Source organism: Silurus meridionalis, chromosome 15 (genome assembly GCF_014805685.1).
Source record: "Silurus meridionalis isolate SWU-2019-XX chromosome 15, ASM1480568v1, whole genome shotgun sequence".
NCBI lineage: Eukaryota > Metazoa > Chordata > Actinopteri > Siluriformes > Siluridae > Silurus > Silurus meridionalis.
Window position 1 is genome coordinate 8,719,810 of NC_060898.1, and position 27,163 is coordinate 8,746,972.

The following is a 27,163-nucleotide window of genomic DNA, read 5'->3' on the forward strand; positions in this document are numbered from 1 at the left end:
GAACGCAGGCCAACTTTTCTTAGAGATTTTTAAATCAAGGACTTTAGACTTCAGAACTGTGGTATAAATGCCACACATCAGTGAGATGCTTGAAAACATACATACACAGAGAGATGCACTAATTCTCTGTTCTTTCTCTCTCTCTCTTTTTTTTAGCATTTCCATGATGGACGGAAAGCTCAACAACAAATTGAGACCAGCTGTAAACTACTGGAACAGGTGAATTTATCTAAATCCAGATGTTAATCCACTGCACATAAATGAAATGATAATTGTACTGAATAAGTGTGTCAATATCTATAAATATATTTAATGTAAATACAGATTTTAGAGGACCCTCCCCCCTTAATGCATGTCACTGACACATATTTCTCTCTGGGGAGCTGCATAAATTAGGATGCTAATTATTTTCTTTAATTAATTATTCTATGTCACTCTCCATTCTGGTAATTACATACCTTTACAGAGCTAGTTACTTCAACATTCAAAGTACTTAAATGAAATATGATGAATATATACATTTATCTAATCAATTCGGATTATATAAAATATTTGGTTCACAAGGAACAAACATAGATGGTGGTTAAATGATTTATAGCAGAGGGCCTGTGTCAAACTCATCTGTGTGTTTGGAAAGCAAATGAAAAAATTGTTTATACCTTTGTGTGTGCTTGTGTGTGCTTGTGTGTGTGTGTGTGTGTGTGTGTGTGTGTGTGTGTGTGTGTGTGTGTGTGTGTGTGTGTGTGTGTGTGTGTGTGTGTGTGTGTGTGTGTGTGTGTGTGTGAGAACACATTGTGTGGGAGGATGGAATGGTTGTGGACTCGTGAAACAAGCACCGATTGTCCCTCTTTGAATAAACAACTAGAAAGAAAAGCACTAAAGAAAGGAAGAAAAAAGGAGTGGAAAGAGAAAGGCTACAAGTACATAAGCGACTTGAAATTTACTCAAATGCTAAACTCAAGCATATAGACAGGGTGTGTATGTATGTTGATATGATGTGAGTGTAACTGGGTTCTGTGGGTATGTAAATGTAAGATAAAAACAAATATATTATGGTCTGTCTACGCCTAATGTGCTTTTTACAATTAATAAACAATTAATTAATGATATGAATATGCTTCTTTGATATATATTCTTTGATATATTTGATATTATCACGGATAATGTTTTTAACACTGACCAACTTATTGTAATGCCCATGTAATGGGCAGTTAAATGTTGAGAAAATGTGAATTAAAGTACTACAGAAACTATAGCCAGCACCTTGTGGGCTGCCCCAATTAGCACTTTTTGATTTAATTAGTACAATAAAAACTCTATGAAGCCACATTGTGTTCTGAAACGCTATGAAATGAAGAAAGTAGACTATTGAAAATAATTTAATACATATCGATGGACAAAAATATATTAAAATGTAAGTCATTGATTCTGCTTGTGATTTTAATTCTTGCTGGCCTTGAGAGCCTGCCATTGTATGGTTGATTTCTGCAATACTTGATATTATATTTGAGACACCATTGGGTGGGTTCACACCTTAGATGTCATAATACCAGTCTATTACAGGCCATCAAACCCAGATGTAAGGAGATGACACTACATGCTGCATGACTATACTATATTTTGTATATGTCATGTACTCTGGGTATTGTAGGCAACACAGAGGCACAGATGGTAGACTTGCAGTATCACACATGCGGAGCCTTGGTCGGTGGATTGACCATGCTAAAATATACATAGGTGTTTAACAGGATAAAATGTCATTATATATCAACAATATATTTTTTCTAATTTGCTAATCCTTGCAAGTTCTTGTATACTGATGTTTGTGTGCATGTGTATGTGTTTGTTTGTGTATGTTACAGTGTAAGCGGAATTTTGAGAGATCTTGTAAAGAGGCAGATCGAGCACAGCAGTACTTTGAGAAAATGGATGCTGATATCAATGTGACAAAAGCAGATGTTGAGAAGGTAGGAGTGTGTTATTGTTTCCAGCTTTTTATATAATTCTTAGCTTTTTTTCAGTACCTGGGTCTGGTTAATGTGATTAGATTTAGGCAGGATTTATATTCTTATGCTCTTTCTCTCTCTCTCTCTCTCTCTCTCACACACACACACACACACACACACACACACACACACACACACACACACACACACACACACAAATATGACATATGCAGTCAGACCCCTTAGTTGCCATAATGTTCTTGCTTAAACCCCTTAAGGGCAGCTGTTTTTCAGGTAGGTCTAGACAAACATTTATCTTTAAGTTTAAATCGGGGCTGGAAAATACAAACTGTGTTACAGATTTAATCAGATCTTACTTTCTCAATCCATCAACATGTAGCTTGAACACGAAGCAATAAAAAAATATAGTTAAATAATTATATAATAATACACAAATGAGGAGCAGCCAGAGATACAATTATACTCAAACAGAATGAAAGCATTGCTATAATAACACTGTATAATCATGATAATTATGCCATCACTACAGACTTCCCAAAATACCAGTACAGGTCCCACCCACATGACTGCCACTAGGACTTCATACACACACTGTATTTTTTGCATGATGAGCTAGAAGTTGGGCAATATTTTGTATTAAAAGTGGTAAAAATTAATATGCCTAGGCACTTATAAAGGCTAAAAGTGACTAAACTATGTACCAGAAAAATTGATTGTGTTTGATGTAAAAAAAAACAAAAAAAAAAAACCTTAATACGATTAACTTAATTAAATTTAAATCAACTGTCTATGATAAAGATTTGTACAGTGAAGAAAAATCCCCTAGTTTCCTAGTTTCTCTCCTCACACCATTTCATTACCCATCCTCTGCTTATGTCACTGCAGCTTTGTCACTGTGGCAGTGCTAGAACATTAAGATGTTTGACTCTGTGTGTCCTGTGTGTAAGTCTGTCCAGAGTGTATCACTTGGATGTATCTCGTCTGATAGACACAGAGACACATACATTTTTCTCTAATGAGTCCTTGTAGTGCAGGCATTGTTTTTCTTCCCTTTCTCTCTCAGTCCTCTATTCTCTTTCTCTCTGTCTCCTTCTGTGTATGTGAAACAGATGTGGGTGTGTAGGCAGAGTATCATTTCCAGATGCTACCATACTGTTGTGATCCACGTGAGGAGAGAGAAAATTCCTTTTAGAGTTTTGAAGCAGAATCATGCTTGCACACTTTTTCAGTAAGAATGCTTTTACCAGAGTGAAGAGTATAATTCTGTGTGATAATTTGGTCAGTGTGTGTCTACAGGTAGTGGCGTATATAAAATGTTAGATTTCAAGGGTACAAAAACCTTTTCAAGCTAATCTTTTGTGTTGTTGTTTTGATCATGCATTGAAGCGATGTTACCTTAAGGTAGGTGCACAGATACAGTTGTGTATCTATATGTATGTTGCTACCAGTGCACCCATAGGCAAGCCCATATGCCACGCCTACTGTGAGGCCTGTCCAGTCATAGCCTTGAAAATGTCTGTTCGCTCTGTTGTCTCACCACTCACATGGCTGCAAATGTCAATATGTATGTAGGTTATGGTTTTTTCAATATGTTCAAGTAAAAATGTATATGGGGAATTCTTAAAATATCAAGAAATAAATTAAAAGGAATTGTGCCAATAATACATAGTGACGTAAGCGTAAATACTTCAAAGTTGCATGAAATATTACATATGTATGTATGTATGTATGTATGTGTGTGTATGTATGTAGGTATGCATCTATGTATGCATGTATAGCTTTAATAATTTGACCCAAATTAATTTTCAGTAACATAAAGCAGCAATTCCTTTTACACAACCACAATTCCAAAAAAGTTGGGAAAATGTAATATGTAAATTGAAAATAGAATGCAATGATATGCAGATCTCATTAACCCATATTTATTTTGCAATTGAACATAGAAAACATATTAAATGTTCAAACAAAATATTTCATGCAGCACTTTGCAAACAAAAGCTGGAAAAGTCAATGTTACTTAAAAGACACAACAAAAGGAATATTTTGCAAGTAATTAAATTAATTGCCAACAGGTCAGTAACATGATTGGGTATACAGTAATCCCCGTTTATCGTGGTGGTTACGTTCCAAAACCGCCTGCAATAAAAGAAAAAACGCAAAACGCAACAGACGGCACCCCAAAAATGCTATTTTATGTATACAGTTCTGTACTTTATTAACATTAACTTCATTTTATAATTAATAATTCTATTTTTATTAATACATTTTATTATTTAAATATAAAACTCAATTTCCTACGTTTTTGGTCTATCGGGCTATCCGCAGGAGACCGGGTAAATCAGCTAAACAAATTAGTTATGTGGCAAATGCAAATGATAAACTGTTGGTGTGAGATTCGAACCGCAGTAAAGCGGTGGATTACTGTACTGGAGTCTTAAAGAAAATTTTTGTTCTCTCTCAGAAGTAAAATTGGGAACAGTTTGACTAATCTACAAAAAAACTGTCTACAAAATATGGACCATTTCAGATTGATTAATTGGGCTTAGAAACACTCAGAAATCACTGTCTGTTAACGCAGTTTACCCTGTCATTCACAAATGCAGGTTTAAGCTCAGTCATGAAAAGAGGCCATATTATTTTCTCTGGGCCGAAGGTCATAAAAACTAAATTAGTCACAATTTGAAATTATTTTTGGAAACCATGGATGCCTTGTTTTCCAGACTAAAGAGGAAAAGGACCTGTGTGGCGATCAAATAAAAAATTACCTTTTGAGATTTGCAAATCTCATTGCATTCAGTATACACAGTGTTGCAAATTCTTTGGAATTGCAGTTGTAGTTTGTTTATTAAACAGTTAGTATGCTTATATTAAAATTTGCTAATGTCAATTGTTCCATCAGCAGCTGCCTCACCCAAAATGCTGCTTTTTATGTTACAGCAAAACTGCAAATCCCAAAGAATTTCCGATTATAGACAAGAAGAAGCATCCTGTGACTGATTAACAATTAACAAAATAAAATTAATTCATGTGGAGAACCTGCCCTAATTAAATTGTTTTTGTAGAAATAACATAGTAGAATTAGCTCATCATGTAATATTTTGTTTTGCAGCTTACAGGAATCTGCTATTAATATACAGGATTTGATTAAAAAGATTTATGACATCATTTACATTATAAAATAAATTACGATATAACGCTTAAAACACTGGTATTTGGATCAATTTAGATAATATGTATAAGCATGTGAGTAACAGCTCAGCTAGAAAATAAAATGGTATATATCTGACTATACATATGAATTTAAACAGTGTTTAAGGCAATCTAAATAAAGTTACATTCACACAGACTCATCAGTAATCTTTGAACTAATCTGTTTAATAGAAGATTAGTAATAGCAGAACAAGGTTAGGGAGTAGAGTAAAGATGCTCCTGCTTTTAATAGCAGAAAGTGTAGTTACTTTGTAAAAAGAGTAACCCTTATATATGAGGAAATCAACAAATATTTTATTTTTGGAAAAATGCAAATAGATAATGTCTTAATATTAAGAAGACTGCTTGACAGATGGGTTAATTTCCTAACATCAGCTAGTGCATCTTAGCTGAATGTTAAGCAGCTGTAAAATTTGCTGTGGGCAGTTGTAGAAGCCAGTGTGTGGTTATTTGGTTAAGGGAATAATAAACAATGGCTTCTCTTATCTACGTATGTTAGCTATGCTGTATCAAGAAACAAGCACTACACCAAAAACCATTGTTTGTTGTAAACTCTGTAAGAAGTGGGAGTCATTAGTGCAAACATATATTAATTTTTTATTTATTTATTTGCAACATATAAAATGTTACATAACTTCATTGCATTGTTTATTTAATAGCATATTTGACTTTTTTTGTTTTGTTTAATATTCCTTTTATTGCTTTAAGGAGAAAAGTTTGATTAAATTTAGTCTGCACTTGGTTCATTTGGTTCAGTGATGAGCATAGCATTTAAAGGCTTCCTAGAAGTTGCTCAGGATGTGGTTATGGTGTCGGTCTTTTGTTTCCTGCTTAAAAATTTGCATGAAGGTTGCAGAAAGCAGGATTTATTCTCTCTTCCTTTGAGTTAAAGTTTTCACTTGTTACTTAACCAAGCCGATGGCCGGTTGCATAAACAGGCTATCACTGTGACGTAAATTTAAACTGTTGCACCATCTGATCAGTCCAGTTGCAATATTTATTGTGTTTGGCATTTTTAATTTGTGTATTTTGCATAATATGAGTTTGCACATGACTCACTTAAAGATCTTTTTATAACATTTTTACAAGTACATGTAATATTTATCAACAGCATAGCTTTATTCAGAGTTTGGGTTACTTACTTAGTTACTTTTGCATTACATTTTTCTCTTAATATCGCATGATGTAGCTATTAGCTATTGCTAGGCACTAATAGTGCAGGTTTACAGAATGCCAAAGAGTACACTACTATAATAATTTTCTTTAGGAGCTGTTAATGTAATATTATTATATGAACATACATCACTTAAACCTAGTAGTCCCATTTGATTTAGTTCCTACCTGTTTATCAGCTTCTAAACACCTGTTGATGTCACCAGCTAAAGAAGCATCTCGGTTCCAGTTTTCTTACTTGTGTTTGGTGAGTTTTAGCTCATTTCTCAGTGTGGCTCACCTCTTGGCTTCTACATTTTAACTCTTCTTACTGTGTAAATGGTCAGCACCCTGGCCAAACTATTTGTGTGTACATGTGTTTTTGGAGACCAACGGTATGAAAAATGAGAACCCCATTTATAGTAATGTCATTATATGCGGTAGACAGCAATGCAAGTATTCTTTTTTTTTTTGTGCCTTCAAAATACACAGACAGTATGAGATGGATAGATGATGTGGTTATCAATAAGCCTCATGTGAAAAGATGATATAAGTATCTGGATAATAACCTGAACAGTTTTTAAAATTTATTTCTCCTTCTTTTTCTCTCTTTCTCCCTCTAGGCCAGACAGCAGGCTCAGTTTAGACACCAGTTGGCAAGTGACAGTAAATGTGAATATTCCAACTACCTGCAGAGATTCAACCAAGAACAGACTGAACATTACCACACAGTCATCCCCAATATCTTTCAGGTATACACACATGCACATATACACACACTAAACATTTTTTATTTCGGCTTCTCCCGTTAGGGGTCGCCACAGCGGATCCTCCGCATGTTAGATTTGGCACATATACACACACTACTTAGTATAAATGGACACAGTTTTGGAAACACATAACTATTCATCCACCAACCAGTGTACTCATACAGCCATAAATCTACTCCTCCCATCAATACAATACCAAATCATTCATATATACACCTATATAACATTACACCATCTAGCTGTTCATCTATCCATCCATCCATCCATCCATCCATCCATCCATCCATCCATCCATCCATCCATCCATCCAGTCATAAAGCCATCCAGCCATCCATTATTCAGTTGTGTACATGTATATCTTCTCATATATATTATTTGCATTTAATTATCCATTAATTCATCAAATGCAGAATTACAGTTTTTCTTACTTGCTTTCCCAGATCAGTAATGAAATTCTTAAAACTACTTGTTCCACTTTCAGATCATTTAGTCAATTGTGCACATCATAAAAGCATTTATTGTTGCTTTGATCAAATTGCGAGTGCTTTTACATTCATTTAATTGATTGTGTACAATTGTCTGCTGTTTTATACATGATCATGTTTATGTCATTTTGATCAAAATATGTTATACTAGTTTTACCTAAATAGCATTAACCACTAAAATACCTTAGTACCTTAGCACCAGTTCATTGCATAAGTCATTGAATCCAAAATGGTCAAACCTGTTGTCATCATCTGTTAAGCTAACAGTTTTTCTCATTTGCTTTGGAGCATTTCTCAAATCATCCTTAATATTTGCAACCCAGTAAGTGCATTCTCAAAACAATTTGTACAAAAATCACAACACATTGAATTTCTTGCAAAAGCCTACACTTTTCATAAAATTGTTAGTTCATCTTTCAAAAGTAAGTATTTGTGTCAATGAACATGTCATTCCTATCAGAATGACAAGTCCTTTTGATTTTGTTCACAAACATGTTTAGTCATGTTGTCAGTATGATATTATACAGTTTTAGTATTTCCTGATGCAAACTATGGTTTCTAATTCACAAGGCTAGATTTCTTATGTATAGCATATATAAAACAGCCCAAATATTTGATTGCAAATTTTATTTTATATTGATTGCAAGAGAACAGACAGGATTCATACTTCTATTGTAATGTAATTATGTCTGTTCATTTCTTGGTCATTCATCCATTTGCAGGAATTTGATCAACCAATGATCAACTAGTTCTCTAAAATAGGTCAAAGGTGAATCTTGTGAACATTCATTGGCAACAGAGCCAAATGAACGAAGGGACTTTTCATTGTGATGGGACTGACACAATGATATTTTCATTAACCTGACATTAACAACTGATAATGTAGGAAACAGCTGACAATTGTACAAAATCAATTAAATTAATATACCAAAGTATTTACAATTTAATCAAAACAACAAGAAATGCTTTTATGATGTGCACAAGAGACAACATGATGCAGAGATTGAACAAATATTCACTTAAATTCTATTAATTTTATTTGTATAGCGCTTTTAACAATTAACATTGTCTCAAAGCAGCTGTACACAGATAATGTGGTAAAAAAGAATGAATAAGATTGTTCTTTATGTTCTTTAAGTGTAGGTTTGTCCCTAATGAGCAAGCCGGTGGTGAGTGTGGCAAGGAAAAATTTTCTGAGATGTCGTAAGGAAGAAACTTTGAGAGGAACCAGACTCAAAAGGGAACCCATCCTCATCTGGGTGGCACCAAATGTCCATTTATTACAGATAAATGATGTTGCGGGGTGCAGTGATGGAGATCGAATGCAAACTGTAGTCCTGAGTCAGTGTAGCAGACTGTTGACATTAAGTAGAGTCAAAGCTCCTGTGTTACTCAGTAATTTCATGGGTCCCCGAACGTTGATGAGAAACCATCCACAGCTGCACAGAGCCTCCAATCAAAGAGAACACCATCCAGAGGCAGGCCGGGACAGAGAGGGCAGATTCGCATAGAAGAGAGGGGCAGGAACACTGCTCACTGGAGCATGTTAATCTTGACCGAGAGAGAGAGAGAGAAGAGGGGTGACAGGGAGAGAAAGATTATTATTATTAATATATTTTTTCTACTATATTTTTTGTATATTTTTTGTTATTATTTATTTAGATTATTATTATTATAAGTATCCTTATTGCTGTATAAAAGTTAAGGACACTATCTGTATCTGAGTTCTGAACACTAATTGGAAGGCTGTTCCATAACTGTGGGTCTTTGAAAGATAAATGTCTGCCCAGTGCTGTTGTCTTCATTATTTGAGGTATCACCAAATAGCCTGCACCTTTTGATCTAAGTAGGCATGGGAAATAGAAATACAGAAATAGTTTTGAGAATTTCATTTCTGATCTAAGAAACGCTCCAAAGCAACTGAGAAAAACTGTAATACTGCAATGTCACGTGCATTATTTTTTTTGTTCTCATCAATAACGTTACGTGCCTATACATCACCTAAACTTCAGGAATAGTTACATTACTTCCAATTACATATTGTCACTGGCCAAATAGGTTTGACTATTTGGTTAATTTATTGTGAGTTTGGTTGATGTTCTCATTGTTTTTCTGTTTCTGTTTTTGAGCAGAAAATACAGGAAATGGAAGAGAGGAGGATTGAGAAAGTGGGTGAATCCATGAAGACCTTTGCCGACCTGGATAGAGAGATCTTGCCCATTGTAGGAAAATGCCTTGATGGTATAACCAAAGCAGCCGAAAGCATTGACGCCAAGACTGTGAGTCATCTAATTGAATGTCATCTAATTAAGCGTAATTTAACACACACACAGATGTAGGTAAATGGATGGCTGGCTGGATGGATGGATGGATGGATGGATGGATGGATGGATGGATGGATGGATGGATGGATGGATAGATAGATAGATAGATAGATAGATAGATAGATAGATAGATAGATAGATAGATAGATAGATAGATAGATAGATAACTACAAGCATGCATGCATACATACATACATACATACATACATACACAAATCTAAATATCATCCTACTCATCTCTCCATTCATTTTTCCACAGGTTTACACAATTCTTCACAGACACAGACCTACCTACACATGCATGTTATCACTGTGAAATGTCTAAACTCAAATACACATACACTCTATAACATACTCACGCACACACAAAGGGTGACCTGGACTAGGTCTGTGCTGTTTGTTCCTTTATTGGAACCGGTGAAACCTAGTAATGACAGTGTTTGTGTATTACAGTGTACAATAAAAATACAACGCTGCATAATTAAACATTAGCTATCAGTTCATGAAAGCTAATATGTACTGCACAGTCCCTCACCTTGCCATGAGCAGAAGAACACTAGTTTCTTACATGATTAGTAAAATACACCATTATTGATCAGTCAAACTTTGTTTACTATGGTTGCTTTAACCATAAAACAGATCTATGGCAATAATGAAAGCATCCATAAATGGGCTTGCGACTCTCTCATTAATACCTTTAACAATTAATTGTTTCACCTTCATGAACGCAGATTTCATGCAATATTACTTAGCTACTTCATGAAGCCAATTGTACATGATTTGACTTTATACTGACTCCTATATAAAAATATTTATGTTTTTTGAACCATTATGGTAATACTGTGTAATACGGTTTTTAAATAGAATATTTTACAGTGCATTAGGCCTGCATTTTTTAGACTCTGTAAACTGGTTTAAACTTCTTGTTTCTGTTAGCACATCTTTAAGTGCTTAGCTGACAAATTATCCCAGTTGATACTGTTTTTAAATCCATTTCCAGTAGGTATGAATTAAATGTTTGTCTGTTTGTATAGGACTCAGCACAGGTGGTGGAATCGTACAAATCAGGGTTTGAGCCACCAGGTGATTTGGAGTTTGAAGATTATGGGCAAGCAATGAAGAGGACCGTATCGGAGACCAGCCTGACCAACTCGCGGCCTGATATTAAGACAGAAAAACCCAGCAAAAGCAAGAGCAAACTCTGGCCATTTAAGAAGAACAAGGTAACACAGCTGCACGCATATGTATGTATGTATGTATGTATGTATATATATATATATATATATATATATATATATATATATATATATATATATATATATATATATATATATATATACGTATATATATATATATATATATATATATATATATATATATATATATATATATATATATATATATATATATATATATATATATATATATATATATATATATATATATATATATATATATTCCTGTTTACTTGAACAGTTTTCATGTTGGTCAGCTGATCAAGCTTTGGTTTTAGTGGGACACAAGAGAAAAACATTTAGTTTCTGTCTTGAAAATAAGTTTGAATAAGTGTTACAGCACATTATTAAACAACAAAACACACACAATAAGCTGATTGTGCTGTGAAAAATATCAGCATTTTGAGTAAATACACTTAAATAATATTTTATTTCTTTTATTCATTTCAATTTTATATCCATGTTTTTATTATTTCTCAGGTTTTTTTTGTGTAGCATGTCATTGTTGGTTGCAGAAGTTTTGCGATGTTATTATTTTCTGCAGTCTTCCTATTATGTTCAACCTTACACACCCCTGCCTGTGTGGCTAAACAGTTGATGAGCTAATGTACTAATGCATTGCCAATGAGCCCTAACCTTTAAACTGAGAAGAGTTTTGTGACCTTTAAGCCTTTACCTCCACAACACAAAGCATCCCTCTAACCTAATTTTTAGTATGAAACTCTTGCTCTTCTTTCCATCATACACTATTGCTGTGGCTGTGAAAACTGTTTACCATTGATCTTTTCTAAGCTGGGCTGAGTCACATGTCAATAAGTATGCTCCATTCTAAACCTCACTCATTCTTGAAGTGGGCCAAAATGGATAAATGCAACTGTGTGTGTGTGTGTGTGTGTGTGTGTGTGTGTGTGTGTGTGTGTGTGTGTGTGTGTGTGTTGGTTTGACTATATTTGGTATCACTATATAAAACCAAAACAGGTTGTTTGACAATTAAACTAGGTTTAACATTCACACTATACATAGTCTATATTAAAATAATTAATGCTACCTTTCTTCTAAAAAAAGAGCAAAATGACCATCTAAAACACACTCAGCTATAGTCACAATTTTTAATTTCTTTGTTTTATGTAAACCTTTTTACCAAACACAAAATAAATGTACCAGTATAATTTTTATCAGCACTATTACGATAAATGTTTGCAGGTTTGAGCCATGTAGAGAACAAATCATCACTAAGACTTTCTGCAATGTCTTAAAAGGTTAGGGTACATTTGAAAAGAGCCATAACATGTTGAAGCTTCAGCATGTTTCTTGTCTGGGCACATCACTAATTGATTCAAATGTCCTAAGTTTGTAGTAGAGCACAAATCTAGACTCAAATGAGGGCAAAGAATTCTCTGTGATATCAGTGTTGCTGACTTCTTAGGGACAAACATGGCCACCACAAACACCTAAACCACTTTTTTAGGTTCTCCCACTTTTTGATTACCTACATTACCTACACAATTTAAGGACTTTTGGAACACAGTCACCCTGAAGTATAATACAATGTTTTAATCATCTGCTGATAGTCTGAGCTTGTGCCTGTTTTTAACCATGATTGCACTTGTTTTATATAGTCATATAGAATATAGAATTTGTGTATGTATGTATGTATATATATATATATATATATATATATATATATATATATATATATATATATATATATAGTTCAGGCATAACATAATGTCCACTGACAGGTGAAGTGAATTAGCACCCATAAGTAAGTGGGATATATTAGGCAGAAAGTGAACATTTTTTTCTCAGAGTTTATGTGTTTGAAGCAGGAAAAATGGGCAAGTGTAAGGATTTGAGCGAGTTTAACAAGGGCCAAATTGTGATGGCTAGATGACTGGGTCAGAGCATCTCCAAAACTGCAGCTGGTCAGTATCTATCAAAAGTGGTCCAAGGAAGTAACAGTAGCTAACCAGCGACAGGGTCATGGGCGGCCAAGGGTCATTAATGCACGTGGGGAGCTAATGCTGGCACGTATGGTCTAATCCAACAGACGAGCTACTGTAGCTCAAATTGCTAAAGAAGTTAATGCTGGTTCTAATTGAAAGGTGTCAGAATACACAGTGCTTTGCAGTGTATTGCTTATAATGGCGCAGCCACAGACCAGTCTGGGTGCCCATGCTAACCCCTGTATACCACCAAAAGCAGCAAACAATGGGCACAAGAGCATCAGAATTAGACAATGGAGCAATGCAAGAAGGTGGCCTGGTCTGCGGATTTATGGCTGGGTGCATGTGCATCACTTACCTGGGGAACACATGGCATCAGGATGCACTTTGGGAAGAAACTGTATTTCTTGATAGCTGTTACCTCTTTCAGCAGGATAATGCGAACTGCTACAAAGCAATGGTTCAAGAATGTTTTGAGAAGCACAACAAGAAATTTGAGGTGTTTTCTTGGCCTCCAAATTCCCCAGATCTCAATCCAATCAAGCGTCTGTGGGATATGCTGGACAAACAAGTCTGATCCATGGAGGCCCCACCTCTCAACTTACAGGACTTAAAGGATCTACTTCTGAACTTGAACATCTTGGTACCACATACCACAGCCGAACTTCAGGAGGGTAGTGTAGTCCATGCCTCGATTGGTTTTCATTTTGGCAGCAAAATAAGGACCAACACAATATTAGGCAGCTGGTCATAATGTTATGCCTGATGTATATGTATACATGTAAGAAAAAAATATTATTAGTCCATACAAATTAATAAACTATTGTCTGTTTAGATTAGACAGTCATTTTTGCTCATTTTTATGGGTGTAAACCAATAATTCTGATGGGCAGCATATACTAACTTCATAGTCAAAGACGGGCAGTTTTTATGATACATCTATTTCAAATATGTATTTTAAATATAACAGTATTTTGAAATTTATATTTGATAGAGTTGATGAAAATGTATTCATATTTTGTATCAAAATACTTCAGTGTTTTGTATTTTTGTAGTTTTGAATAGTCTACATGATGACATCATAAAAATGCGGCTGTTAATTGGTGTCTACTCAGTAGTTTCCCCAGACTTGTTGAGATCAGAACAGAAAATGTATCCATATGGAAGGTGGTCAAGGTAAGAAACATGCAGGCTCAAGCTTTCATATTAATCATTAATAATTGATCATTAATAATTGTTGAAATTGCCAACCAAACCAAATAGGTGTCCAGAGATAGAAATAAATATTTAATTGCAAATATTGTACCCTAATTAAAGTAGCTGTGTAATTGGATCATGATTTCGCATACCAATGCATGAATGACAGCCTGAACAATAATATATTATATTTATGATTAACAATCAAATCATCAATTAGTTAGAGACTAGTTGCTATGAATGCAGGTGTCATCAACTGGCTTATTATGAATGACTTGTTTGTCTTTGCGTCAGTGTTGCTGATGTAAAATAGCCCATTGTTACCAAACAGTAAATTAACCAAATTATAATACAATTATGAGTCATTCGCAAACCTTCATCTGGGATATGCATGTTAATATTTGACCTGTTAACTGGTTGTCAGATGTACTGCATGACTCGGCCAGAGAAAAGCTGTTGCTATCAGATTGATAAGATTGTTTGCTTTATCAATTGAGTCCGTGTAATGGTGAAGGGAGAGATCAAATAGGCTAATTGATGAAAGGTTTGTGAAGAAAGTTCATGTTTTCTTGTAAAAGTATTTTTTAGGATTTTTAAAATACCAAAATACAGTAGTTTGTTTTGATTCATGGTATGGCTGCAAGATTTTGTAGTTAATTTTGATACACTTAAAGGTATTAGGTATTTTATTTTAAAATGCATTTTGATTTATCTTTGCCCAACCCTGTTCTTAATCTATAGTTCATAGATATATTCATAGTTCATAGTATATTGGAGTTCATAGTGTTTTGTGAATGACTGTTGATGGGTATGGATAGTGCTGCTTTGGGCATGAATTACTGTGTGTGCGTGTCTGTGTCTGTGTGTGTGTGTGTGTGTGTGTGTGTGTGTGTGTGTGTGTGTGTGTGTGTGTGTGGTACATGCACATGTTACAGATGGATCTAGATTCGAGCAGATCTCCTCCCAAAGCAGAACTTCATTAGAAACTCATTAGTGCTCTGGGTTACAGGTTAATGACACGAGGGAGAAGAGAGTAATAGAAACGAAAGAGAAAAACAATAAGAAAAGTGCAGGATATTGCACTAAAATAATGTTCTCCACCTCTTCTTTTATGCAGTGTTTAAACATTAAAGTAATGTTATTTATTATCATTTAAATATCACATGAAGAAAACATGTGGCTGATTGTGTATTTGAAAGTTTGTTTTTTGTGCAACACGGAGGAGAGTCCAATGGAATCACATTTCTTATACAACAGATTTGTGTTCAGTGAAAGAGTTTCCAGCCATTTTAAATTGAAAGTTAGTTTAGTGAAATACAATGCTTGGCCTTAAGTTTTTGAGCACCTGACCAGTACACTCAAATGCCCATGTTAAACATTTCAATCCTGATCTACTCCTCCTTGAATGTTGTAGTGTGTTTCCCACTCTTCTGGGAAAGCTTTACTAGATTTTGTACCATGTTTATTTTTTATTTTTCATTCACCGACAAGAGCATTAGTGAGGTCAGGCATGTGGTGACCTGAAGTTGTCAGTGATTTAGTTAATCCCTTAGGTGTTCTGCAGGTCAGGTCTCTGCACAGTTTTTTAATTACAAAATTTTCTATGCATGTCTATAGAGCTTGCTTTATGCACACTTGCATTGTCATGCAGAAAATGTTCGGGGTCTTTTAGTACCAGTGATGGGAAATTGTACAGTAAACTAAGACATTTTAGAAAATTGTGTATTTTCAAATTTGGGAAAACAGTTTTGGGAAAAACTCACATGCGGGTGTGATGGTCAGGTGTCTGCATACTTTTGTCCATGTAGCGTATTTTGAGCCATGGTGGACAGGCTGTGGCAGAATTCTTGCACAGTGATGAAAGTAAAATGCAATAAAACACTAAATTGTGTTTTTTGTTTAAAAAAACTATACCCTACTGGTTGAAAAGTACAAAAAAAACCACAAGAGCAATGTGATGACAGATTTGATTTTGTATATTGTACTTTACAGTTCTCTGTTTTTATTGCTTTCTGACGTGGAACAGAATTGCCTGGGCTTTGTATGTGTGTGTGTGTGTGTGTGTGTGTGTGTGTGTGTGTGTGTGTGTGTTCCATGACTGTTTCTGCATGTTCTGAAGAAGCAGATTGTTATCTCTAATACACTAACTGTGTGATCTTAAACACACCCATAGTTTGCTTTATCTTTTCTTTCCGTTCTAATTTATTTGTTTTGGAGTTATTAATTGTCTGGTCGATTAATAGATTAATTTAATTTGTTAAGTCTTACATTTTTTTGGAGCCTTATTTCTCTTGTTTTGTGTTCCCCTTCCTTTTTACCTTCTACTGGATTGGAGTTTGTTCTCTCTCTCTCTCTCTCTCTCTCTCTCTCTCTCTCTCTCTCTCTCTCTCTCTCTCTCTCTCTCTCTCTCTCTCTCTCTCTCTCTCTCTCACTCACTTTCTTTTCTCTCTCTCCTCCCCATCTATCTGTCAATCTCCTTTTTATGTCTTGCTTCCTTTCTCACTTTTCTCTCCTCTTTTCTCTTGCTTCTCTTCTTTTTTTTTTCACTGTCTCTACCTATTTCTCCATTTCTATCTCACTTTCCCTCCTTTTATCTCCTCTGTTCATCCTTCCTCTCTCGCTCCCTTTCTTGCTCTGCCGCTGCTTGGTGGCGTGTGTCTTGCTTATGTAGCTTATGTCCCTATTAACATCCCCTGACCCACGCCAACCCCCTACAGAACCCCCCTCACCTTCTACTGTGACCCTTGACCCCTGCCCCACCCCTCAGAGCCCCAAACCACCCAAGGAGGCCCTCTCGCACCGCTTCAATGACATCATTACTTCCAAGCCCAAAATTCATTGCCTTCGGAGCCTGCGTCGTGGGGTAAGTATGTGTGTGTGTGTGTGTGTGTGTGTGTGTGTGTGTGTGTGTGTGTGTGTGTGTGTGTTTGCATGCCTGTGTTTGTGCTGCCATTCTTTGCCTGCCTCATATTGTGTGCATGTGTGAGAAGGATGGAGTTGAAAGGACTAAAGTGATTCATTATTAACAAGTTATTTTCAATTGAAATCATTTTAATATGTAATTCTTTTATAATTTTCCCCCAAAAATGGCAGGAGTTGTTCTCTGCAAATCACAGAACAGAGGGTATACTGTTGACTGGGGTTGATTACAAGGCCTTTAAATACTTATAAGGTTGCAACCAAAACACTCCACACTATTTTAATATTTCCTTTTAGATGGGTTTTCTCAGCTGTCATCTATCCTGTTGGCAGTAGCAGTGATAATTGGTTATTAACATGCAGTAATATGGTAAAAAAGGAAGGATAGGAAAGAACTGACTGGTGGATGTAAATTGGCTAAATTTGAGATAAGGCATAGGCTGATGTTTTTAGCAATAATGGTGACATATTATTGATAGGAAAGATTTTATTGTTTTTCTCACTTACAGAAATGTTAAGTGTTGTAGTAATATGATACCCACCATATAAGTAGTGTAAAAACTCAAAGTCCCCAAGTGAAGTGCATCTGAACCAATACAATATGAATAGTGTTTTGAGATAAGGCAACATGTACAGATGGGGACATGAGAAAGCTGTAAAGTATTTCTTTATAGAAATATAAAAAATAAATATAGAATATTTTCTTTATAGGATTTCATTCAAAAAAGTGCTATTGAGAAAGGTTCAGAGAGTCACTATTTTGCACAGTTGTATATTATCTATTCAGTTTTACTGTCATTCATGGTGGATTGTTGAATTGTTTTTTCAACTGTCAGAATTCTTTTTGTATAGTTATGTCATGTTGCATAGTTGGTAACAACCTGTAAAAATGCATGCACATATACCAATGGCAATTTGTTTTTACCTTTTATGTACATATATATTTACTTAAAAGTAATAGCCACTTTCCCATTAAAAGTCTTTGTCATTCCATTGGCAATAGAAAGATATTTACTCAATATATAAACTCAATGGCAACTTTTCTGGTCTGTGTTCTGCAAATCTCTTTGGGGAATATATTGACAAAATGGCCTCTCCTTCCTTCTCTTTTTTGCCTTACACCTGTCCCCTCTCTCTACATCTGCTACTCACTGCCTTTCTCTTTCTCATATATTCTTTCTCTATTTCTCTGTGTTCATTCCATATTCTTTGGTTGAGTTATTTAAATACTAGGTTAATGGTCTTGTACTGTTTCAGCTTGCTCAGTTACTAACTCAGATCCACATACACACAAACACAGCAACTTCAAGTAGCACATTTAGTAGCATCCAGATGCATTGCGTGTAATTTTATGTGTAGCAAATGACATCATTCTTCACAAGCTTGATAAGAACCGAAAGTAAAAGCAGATTCAGGCTTGTATTCTAAATAGATTTATCTTTAATTGTTTGCTACAATATAATTGACCTTGGTATATAAATTACCGTGTAAGAAAACATTTCAGAAAAATCTGAGATGAGCGGCTGAAGTAGCATTACAATTTCCTCTAAACTAAGATATAAAGTACCGTCTCTAGGTTAGGGTATGTACCCCTAGGGGACGATGCGTCAAAACGCTTTGGGAATGCCCTCGAGTGAAGTAAGAAACCACTGAGGTGTTGTCCGTATGGATCAGCACGTAGTGATCTCTGAGGTCCGGGAGAAAATGCTTCAATGCTAGAAGCACGGCCAGCATCTCTAGTCAATTGATGTGCCTAGAGTAGATGGGGCCCTTCCCATAGACCTTGGGCAGAGCGACCACTCATGACCGCTCCCCACCCCATGAGGGACGCATCTGTCGTTAGCATTATGTGACGACCGGGAACTCCCAACATCGCACCCTGAGACAGAAACTCGGCATCTCTTCAAACATCTAAGGCACGTAGGCATCGCCACGTGACCTTAATCGTACAGTGGGCATCGCCCTTCCGTGTGAACCCATGGGTCCTGAGCCACCAGGGCAAGGGGACTCATGTGGAGAAGGCCAAGTGGGATAACACTGGGTGCAGCTGCAATGAGTCCTAGAAGTTTTTGGAACTGCTTGACAGTGAGATGTTGTCCCTCTCTGACCTTTCTGATGGCCGTAAGGATGGCCACAATGTGGGCAGGTAAAAGCTGCGCACGCAAAGCACCGTAATTTCCCGACTATTAAGCGCACCCAAATATAAGCCGCACACACTGAATTTGACAAAGATTTTTATTTTGAAGTGCGTTTTTTCATGCCCGTTTGCCAAATGATTCGCATTTCCTGTTGACAGTCCGAGTGAGCGGCAGATCAAACGTCAGAGGGACCTCATCCATATTTATGATGTGGTGCGGCCCGATTCAGTGGGAGCACGATTTAATATAAAGAGTTTCATTGGTTCAGCTGAACCCGTTCGGCAATTTCATTGGTCTAATGTTATGGGGCTCAGTTTTTTGCCGGCTTGAAGCTTGTGAAACCGTGAAAAACCCAGGAAAAATCCATAAATTGCCGCTTCATTGTATAAGCCGTGGGGTTTAAAGAATGGGAAAAAAGTAGCGGCTTATAGTCCGGAAAATACGGTAGTCTAATCCCTATGACCGAGATAGGTGGTTCTCTGTAATTGAGAAAGCACACTCTTTCAACCCCAGGAACTTCCTGTGAGAAGGAAGGATAGATACATGAAAGTACAATTCGTTTAGATCTACCGTGACAAACCAGTCCATGAATCCGATTTAAGACACGACTGCTTGAGGGTTAGCATCCTGAACCTAAGTCTCACGAGTGAGCGGTTCAGCTGACGGAGATCCAAAATAGGACGCAACCCACCTTCCTATTTGGAAAATATGAAGTACCGGCTATAAAACCCGGACCTGTAGTTCTGATAGAGGGACAACCTCAATGGCCTCCTTCCTCAGGAGAGTGTTTACTGCTCGTTCCATGACCAGAGCCTGCTTGGTTCCCACCAGAGTGGAAAGAACCCAGTAAAAACGGGGTGGATGAGACTCAAAATGAATCGAGTAGCCTCGCTCTACAGTGGGCAGGACCCACTGAAACACATCTGACAGAGCTTTCCAGGCTGCCAGAAAATCTCTTAGGGGTATCAGTCTCGAGAGACTGACCCCTGGTGCATAGAGCTGGGGCAGTGCCCTGAAGCGACTCTAGGAGGCGGCGAGTTCTCCTGGACCACTATGAGACCAGGTGGAGACCAAGGAGAATGCTCGCTGGATCTGGCCGTGCCCTGAAGCACATTCAGTGGCAGGTTTAACCTACCAGGTCTCTGACGGGGCCGGCGCAGGGCAGACACCTGATACAGCGGTGCAACGCACCTCTTCAGGGCCGGATCCCCAGAATGTCCTGTCAGGTATTTTTCGCCTCTTATTGAAGGTGACAGTCAGGTGTCACTTCACAGGGCTTCGGCACAGAGAGCCACGCAGGATCCCTGACAAAGGGAGTCTGAGATGCGGCGCTTCGTTTCTGTACCTCCCGATGGGAGGTGGTGGGTTGGGGTTGGGGCTGCGCCCGCCAAGCAGCCTCATTAGAGAGGTGTAGGAGGTACTGCAGAAACCACCTGCTACTCCTGAAGGAGCAGTCAAACATTTCTGAGAGAGTGAGCCAGAGGTGCCTCCTTGTCTCCTTGTTCTTGCTAAATGCTGCAAATGTTGTCAAAACAAGGGCGGCCATGGACCGGCCAATGGCCCTAGCGGTCGTTTTAGTGGCTCTGAGGGCACCTCCCACATCCAGTTAATGCAGCAGTTCAGCCTGATACGCCATACTAGACCGCCATGGTGTGCAGGGATGCAGCGGCTTAACCTGCCGAGACCATGACACCTCAGTGTGCAGGTCTGGAAAGAAGGGGAGACCCCCACATGGAGGTTGCGACCCGGTGTCAGAGAGCGCTCATCTCGCTTAGTGGACGGAGGGACTTTCTGCTCATGAGCCAGACAAGTTATGTAGCTTGGCTACGGTGCAGGTCACAACCCCCGAAAATGCTTACTGGCTTATTATTATTATTTTATTTTATTTATTTTTTACCACGAGGAGTGAGAGCACCACCCTCGAGGAGGAATGGAACGATCGCATCGAAATACGAGCAGAATGTGCACGGCACAATGGCGCAATATGCACAGATCCAGAGCAGAGTGATGGCATTGATTGCTCCGCACAGGATTTAATTTTAATTTTGTACCTAAATTTTTATTTTTCTGAGGAACAATTGACAGACAATTCAACACATACACACAGAGCGCTTCGTGAACAAACAGAAGCTGCCGCTCACCTCATTCCATGTGCGCTTTATACTTCCTGGTTGTGACGTCACCCCGCCGGTGACGGCCAGCGTCCAATTTTTTACTGATCACACACATTATTTCAGAGCGTGCACGTTGGGAACATTCCCAAAGCGCTTCGACTCATCTCGAGTTCCTGAAAGGGAATTATAGATATAATACAATTTGGTAATTGATTATATTTTTTTGCATTTGCTAAATTTTACACTCTCACTATTCAATTGACTCAACAGAGTCATCAGACTCCTTGCTAAATTTCAGAAGTTTCATATTGTTTGTAGCTATGTTTAATGCTTTTTAAGGTTGTGTGACTCAGTAAAGTAAATATAACATAGGCCTCTCGTTCAACATTCTATAGCCTGCAGCAGCACACACATTGGCTGCTTAAATATTGTGATTGAATAACAGATGATCTTTTCAGAATCAGGTTCATACATGTATGTGGAAACTCCAAATAACTTTCATACCAAAGTCATTGTCTGTCAGTCCTGCTGCCTTAACGTGTCAACAGAAAAGAAAGATAGATGAGATAGTACAGCAGATGAGATAGACAGAAGAATAAACACTAAAACACTATGGGTGCTAGCACTTTTAAAAACATGTTACACCTACTACCTTTTTAGGCCTCTCAATAAAAGAGGTCATCAATAAACCTTCAAATATAATTGGTACAGTAAATAAACAATACTGTGCAACATAGAAAAAGTATAGTACTGCTTAGTATTTAAGCCTCTTCATAGCTTGCTAGATCATTAGTTAATTGTGTATTGCTATGAAAGGAAACACACTGACGTGAATGCAATGAAACATACTCAGCTATCTTACAATGCAGTCTAATAAAAGTCAGCTATTCTACACAAATATAAGCTCGTTATCTATTAAATATATCATGTAACATTATTGGATGTTAAGGTTCCTTCATATGAAAGTTGTGTTTCCAAACAGCACTGCTAAAAATTGAAATCTAAGCATGGCAGCTAACTTAGACCTAAGTCTAAAGAATTGGCAAGTTGGCACATAATTAATAGTTCTCAAAAAAAAGTGCAGGAGGGCATAGTGACTAAACACAAGGGTGGGGTTTTTGAGGTGTATACTCACAGGGCGTTAGTAGTACAAACAGTTCATAAATATTCTGCTGAAAACTGATGTTTTTTTGTTTGGTTTTATTATTATTATTATTTTTTTTTTAACAGCACTTACTGGATATTATACGTTATAATATAGTCATAGATACGACCTTACAATGAAAGAAAACACCATGATTTCACAACCCAAAATAGTGAAACAGGAAACTCTGATATTGTTGTGTCAGTTATTGAACAGGAAGTAGATATTTCAAAAAAAGGAACTGGGCTTCTTTGCAGTACCACTTCAACATATGGACTGTCCTATGACCAAAATTTGCTGAAGTATTGCTTCCTCCTTTTTACATGCCTGGACTCATGCATAACCTCATGCCTAACCTCTCTCTCACACACACACACCCACACACACACACTGTATAGAAATTAGGGTCACACAGATAAGTAGATTTGAAGAACTGATGCTAAAGAACAGGTCAGAATGGCGTCTTTGAGAGGAAGAACATAAGTATGGAATGTTAATGGAAAGAGATAAATCAGGATGTATAAAAGAAGGTTGATAGGGAAACACAAGTAATAGAGAGATTTTAAAATGTTTCATCCCACCTGCTAAATCACTTCTTCATCCACCCATCTGAGCTTCAAGCTTTAAGCGTCCACTGTTACTGTTAACTATAGCAGGGGTTTTCAATCTGTAGGCTAGGCCTCCAGAGAGAGTAAACACTTGTTAATGGTGCCTGTCTTTGGCTCAAGCATTTAAGCAAAAAACCCCAAAAAACCCCATAAAAACTTTTGTATAGTCAACTGTTGTTGAACTTTTCAGCAGTTTATTATTTAGCCACTTGGGGGCGATTTCCCAGTTACTGTACCAGTTGTTCTTTGGAAGGCTAGGTGCATATGTTTCCTTGGCTCAGCATTCACTGAGGCAGTGTGGAGGCAGATTTACCTACACCTCCATATTGACTGATTCCATTGATCCCCAAATACTGTTAATGCAAATAAAATGCATTAGACAATAATATTCAATATTTTGCAGTTACATGTACTTCTTTACTTTCTTTCCAAATTTGTCACTAATTCCTACACATTTTAGTAAATGCTAGCATGGGTTTCCTCTGCAATTTTTTGAACAGCTAACATTGTCAGGAGAACACTATCTGTCCTCCTTATATATATATATACATATATACATTATATACGTCACTGATATTTAAGCGAATCAAAGGTTAGAAGAGGTTCATACCCAAAAAAGGTTGGAAACCCTTGATCTATAGTTTAAAAGTTTAGAGTTTATTTGTATTTGTCTGTGTTTTGTTGTCAAGAATAGTGTATAAAAGTAAACCACACGATACAGAAAAACAGAATCACTATATTATTTGTGTGTGTTCATAAGTACATAAGCAGGTAGATTATTTGAGTATATTTAGTGTCTCTGGGTATCTGTCTATTTGAGTGTTTGTGTGTCGGGGCATATGTGTCTGTTGTGTGTGAGTGTGGATTTACTCTGACAGGCTATATTGCTTATGTATGTAAATAAAATAGATGAGTCTGTTCTGTATTAATGTAAATCTGAATAAGGTGCTGAGACACGAACTACATTGCTATTGCAGATAGCTCAGATTCTATGTCTCTGGAACTGTACCATAGAGATGAGTAACATTCCTTCAAAACCTATTGTCTCAATTGGTGTTTTGATGACAGTGTTGGAGGGCATTTGTCTTACATGTCACTCAAAAATGTCCCATAGGTGCTTAGTTTGTTTAAGATCTGGTGAATATGAAATCCATAACTTATGAACGAATCAGCAATAACATTAAAACTACTGGTAAAGTAAATATGAGTTTTCATATTTGAGGTGTTTTAAGCATTAATATCTGAGAGACTCTGAAAAGAGGCATATTCAGGGATAGATGACTGAGTCAGAGCCATTGGAACAGGGACATGGGCACTGAAGGCTAATTGAACCATATAGGGGTGGATGTAAATCTTTCTGTTATGATCCTATAGAAAAGGTACTGTAACACAAATTGCTAAAAAAGTAACAAAGTAAAACTGTTAATATGACCCCAAGAGTGATCACAGTGTTCATGCTGGCCCTTGTGCACAAATGTAAGCCCCTACAATGGGCATGTGAGCAGCAAAATATATAAATGGAGCAATAAAAGAAAGTGACCTATTCTGATGAATCACATTTGCTATTATGGCATTTGGGATTGATGGATGCTTGAGCATTTTTAACTTGGGAAAGGATATCAATGCTTAATCATTATATAAAATTATATAAAATTATTATACGGAACAAACTTCAACTTATAAAGAAAATCTTTTAAATTTTTATCACCACATTATCTGTCTAAAGCTGCTTTGAGATAATGTTTATTGTTAAAAGTGCTATATAAATAAAAATGTATTGTATTTAATTGAATAAAATTCAACAAACAGACAGAGGAGACAAAAACCTAAACCATACCAGCAAAACCATGCCACTGTCTTTCATTAATCTGACATCTGTATGTAACATGAGGGAAAATACTTAAATGCTGTCTAATCTCTCCAGTGTAGTTTTAGGGATATATTTTAAATCATTAATAAACATTTAATGTGGTGAGATAAAACATACAGCTGGATAATTATGAATAGATCATTTGCCTTACAGCACCAGGTTCCATTTTAATACAGAATGATGGAATCTTCTTGGAAAAAAATGTAATTGTTTGCAAAATACATTTTTAGAATAATTGATTATATTAAGGATCTTATTGTACATTCACTATTCATTAAGAAACAGACATTTTAGATCATCTACATTCTACACAGATTACCGATTATGTATTCACTTCTGTGTGTGGGTGTGGTGTGTGTGTGCGTATGTGCACACATGTGCGTATGTATATACATGCACACATTGGCTTGATAAGAATATTTTCCTTGCTGCAGTCTCCACAGTCCTTTCACTATGATAAAGAGCTGATGAAGAGGACTCTTGGCCGGCCTACTTATGCTTTTGAGGCCAGGCAATATGTCGTAAGTGTGTGTGTAGGTATTTTTGTATGGGTGTGTGAAAGTCTTCCTATTATTCAGCCAAGATGAACTGGTCTTGGTGAGAATATTATACGTGTGTGTGTGTGTGTGTGTGTGTGTGTGTGTGTGTGTGTGTGTGTGCACACTGAATAAATCTGTAGTTAGACGTGTCTTATAAGTGACCTACAGACATAACCTCATTTAGTGTTTTTTTTATTTTATTTCATAAATGAGGTTAGCGTCTGTTTTTGATTAACTTTAATGAAATTCCAATCGTAAATATTTTTACAATATTAGCAATATTGTACTATCTATTATTCTACCTATAGCCCTGCCATTGTCACTTACCCTTGAACCCTCAAGTCAGAGCTTTTTAGCTGTAAATCAGTGTGCGTGTAGGGGTTAATTCTCAAAGTGCCACAAGTGCAATGCTTGAAATTATGCTGGAAATGAAAGGATAAAGCCTAAGACCAGGCAAGCACTATGTGAACTTTGACCTTTGTGTTATTTGGACATGTGTGGATATGTCTCAGAATTTACCCCTGGTCCTTCTTGATGTCATAAAGATTGTAGCTGTTTGTCTAAATTCCATCATGTAGCTTCAATACATGCCTCTTTATATATCTGTTTGTACTGTATACAAATGTGTCATGTTTGTTAGTTTACATTACATTACACATTATGTTTTGTATAGTTTTTATCAAAATGTGTTATATTCAGTAATGTAGAATTATAGCATTAGGGTCATCCTTGTATAGATATATTAGCACTGCAGAACTTGTACTGTAATGTTTAACCTTTTAAAAACAATATGTGCTTTCCCTAGTGGAAGAACATTAAGATCCAATGCATTATTTTGTCATCAAGATGTTTCCTGACCAATGTTTCAGCATTCTTGCTCCGGAAGAGTTTGGTAAAATGCAAATCACTGTAGTTTCTTCAACTATTATGTTGAATATTTGTAACTGTTAGATGATACCAACCATACTGTAAAAACTTTGCTAGTTTTTAGGTATTTAGTATGGAACACATACTTGCATGTCTGTATTGCTCCAAAATAAGTCACTAATTATCACATGATTTTTATACTTTATTGAAAGACTTTCCAAATTCATTTTTGTTTACATTTTTAACAATTCTAAACAAATTCTTGCCTTGTAATTCGAACACAGGCTTTCTATATACCAGTGCTCTAGTGTCTTACTCTGAAAGAAGCTTTTATTGTGTTATTGTGTCACAGTGTATTAAGGACGTAATTGTATATATGAAAATGAACATTGGTTTTAAGAAATTTTTCATTGCCATGTGGATTTCATGTGTTTTTCAATCGAGCACTGCAATTGCTCTCTTTCCTCTGTCCTTTTTCATTTCTTTTCTGTCATAATCTATTTTGTCTCTTATCCTATCTATGCTTCTTAGCCATTGTCTGGCTGAAGCCAATCCCGCCAATTTAGACAATTCCCCCCAAATCATTTTAACATCAAGTTTTTTTTTTTTTTGTAACCTGATGAAGTTCACTACAATTCAAATAGAAAATTTGGTGCATGCATGATTCTTTTGTTATTA

The 27,163-nt window shown here is 36.5% G+C and overlaps 1 protein-coding gene across 1 annotated transcript in view; it reads left to right on the top strand.

Moving 5' to 3' along the window:
* LOC124397546 (formin-binding protein 1) overlaps positions 1-27,163 on the top strand; it is a 71,714-nt gene that overhangs the window by 31,768 nt on the left and 12,783 nt on the right. The window contains 7 exon segments of the mRNA XM_046867084.1: positions 157-219; positions 1,863-1,967; positions 6,953-7,081; positions 9,717-9,863; positions 10,943-11,131; positions 16,958-17,149; positions 25,514-25,600. Coding sequence (XP_046723040.1) covers positions 157-219; positions 1,863-1,967; positions 6,953-7,081; positions 9,717-9,863; positions 10,943-11,131; positions 16,958-17,149; positions 25,514-25,600 — 912 coding nt within the window.